Source organism: Poecilia latipinna, unplaced genomic scaffold, assembly GCF_001443285.1.
Source record: "Poecilia latipinna isolate Pla-1442-1.1 unplaced genomic scaffold, P_latipinna-1.0 Scaffold2876, whole genome shotgun sequence".
NCBI lineage: Eukaryota > Metazoa > Chordata > Actinopteri > Cyprinodontiformes > Poeciliidae > Poecilia > Poecilia latipinna.
In genome coordinates this window covers 60,296-61,678 of record NW_015115492.1, presented here as the reverse complement: position 1 = coordinate 61,678, position 1,383 = coordinate 60,296, and the positions used below count along the sequence as shown (strand labels likewise).

The 1,383-nt window shown below is 54.2% G+C and overlaps 1 protein-coding gene across 3 annotated transcripts in view; it reads right to left on the bottom strand.

The window, feature by feature from the left end:
* The window catches only part of LOC106939449 (glycerol kinase-like), a 41,620-nt gene that overhangs the window by 20,641 nt on the left and 19,596 nt on the right, over window positions 1-1,383 (bottom strand). For 2 of the 3 annotated variants that reach the window (XM_015021838.1, XM_015021837.1), the window contains exons 12-16: window positions 1,118-1,196; window positions 931-1,027; window positions 777-861; window positions 583-703; window positions 211-354 (exon numbers count right to left, since the gene is read on the bottom strand). In XM_015021838.1, coding sequence (XP_014877324.1) covers window positions 211-354; window positions 583-703; window positions 777-861; window positions 931-1,027; window positions 1,118-1,196 — 526 coding nt within the window. The remainder of the gene's footprint in view (window positions 1-210; window positions 355-582; window positions 704-776; window positions 862-930; window positions 1,028-1,117; window positions 1,197-1,383) is intronic. The other variant, XM_015021839.1, reaches the window with a different exon arrangement.

The following is a 1,383-nucleotide window of genomic DNA, read 5'->3' as shown; positions in this document are numbered from 1 at the left end:
GGAGCCGCCCAGGCCGGGAGCCGCCCAGGCCGGGAGCCGCCCAGGCCGGGAGCCGCCCAGGCCGGGAGCCGCCCTCTCCTGCTCTAATACGACCTCTGGCTACATTACATTTCCTTTGGGATCAATAAAAAGTTTTTGAATTTGAATTACTACAGTTGAGCTAAATGACCAGTAGGCGGTGTGTTGTGTGGTTCTGGTTCTGGTTCTGACCCTGGGTGTTGATCTGAGGCTGGTATCGCTCAGCCGTGACCTCAGGCAGCTGATCCGGGTTCAGGCTCCAGACCTCCACACCCTCAGCGGCGCCGGCCGCCATGGCTGCACCCAGAGCCGTGGTCTCGGACATGCTGGGCCGCACTGAAAGCAGGGACAGACAGAATCAGAACCAGAACCAGACCAGGACATTAATTTAATTACAGTCATGAAAAATAATTTACTTTTATCCCAACTCTGTTATGTTTGGACTCAGAAGGTGATTCTGTTAGCTACCTGTGAGGGTGGACAGGTCAAAGGTCAGAGGTGACTGTCTCTGACAGAAACAGAAGCGGTTCTAAAACCCAGAGTAACTGAGGAGGCCGTTCTTACCGACGGGGATGCAGAGGATGTCGGCCTGCAGCTGCATCAGCAGCCGGTTCCCCGTCATGCCTCCGTCCACGCCCAGCACCGGCAGCGGGATGCAGCAATCCTGGTTCATGGCGTCCAGGATCTGGCACGCAGCAGGACAACCATCAGACTTAACTGGACCTCAGCAGAACCAAAGGTTCTTTATGCCTGCTCACCTCTCTGGTCTGGAAGCAGACGGCCTCCAGGGCGGCGAATGCCAAGTGGCTCCTGTTGGTGAACTGGGTGAGGCCGCAGATGATGCTGGGAACAAGCAGAGGTTAGGGGCGGACAGCTTTGGACCCACAGACCAGACGGGTTAGAGAGTCTCACCCTCTGGCACTCGGCTCCCAGTACGGAGCGTAGAGGCCGGAGAACGCTGGAACGAAGTAGCAGCCGTAGGACGTTCCTGCTTCAGCTGCTAGCTGCTCTGAAACCACAGGGTGGCGGTAAAACACTCACACCTCCTCCCAACACAAGCTTCCTGGTTCTGGTACCAGAACCGGGCTTCAAGAATTACCGATCTCAGAGGACGACTGCACAATGCACATGTTGTCCCTCAGCCAGCGAATCACTGCTCCTGCTATAGCCACCGAACCCTGCAGAGAAACGGTTTCAGTCATTACATTATGACCAGCCTCCTCCTGGCCTCTTCGGCTGCTCAGCTGTTTGGGGGCTTGTGGGTAAATTAGATCATAATTAATGAAACATTAACCAACATTCTGATGTGAAATAGCAGCACATGGAAAAATGAAATGAAATGAAATGAAATGAAATGAAATGAAA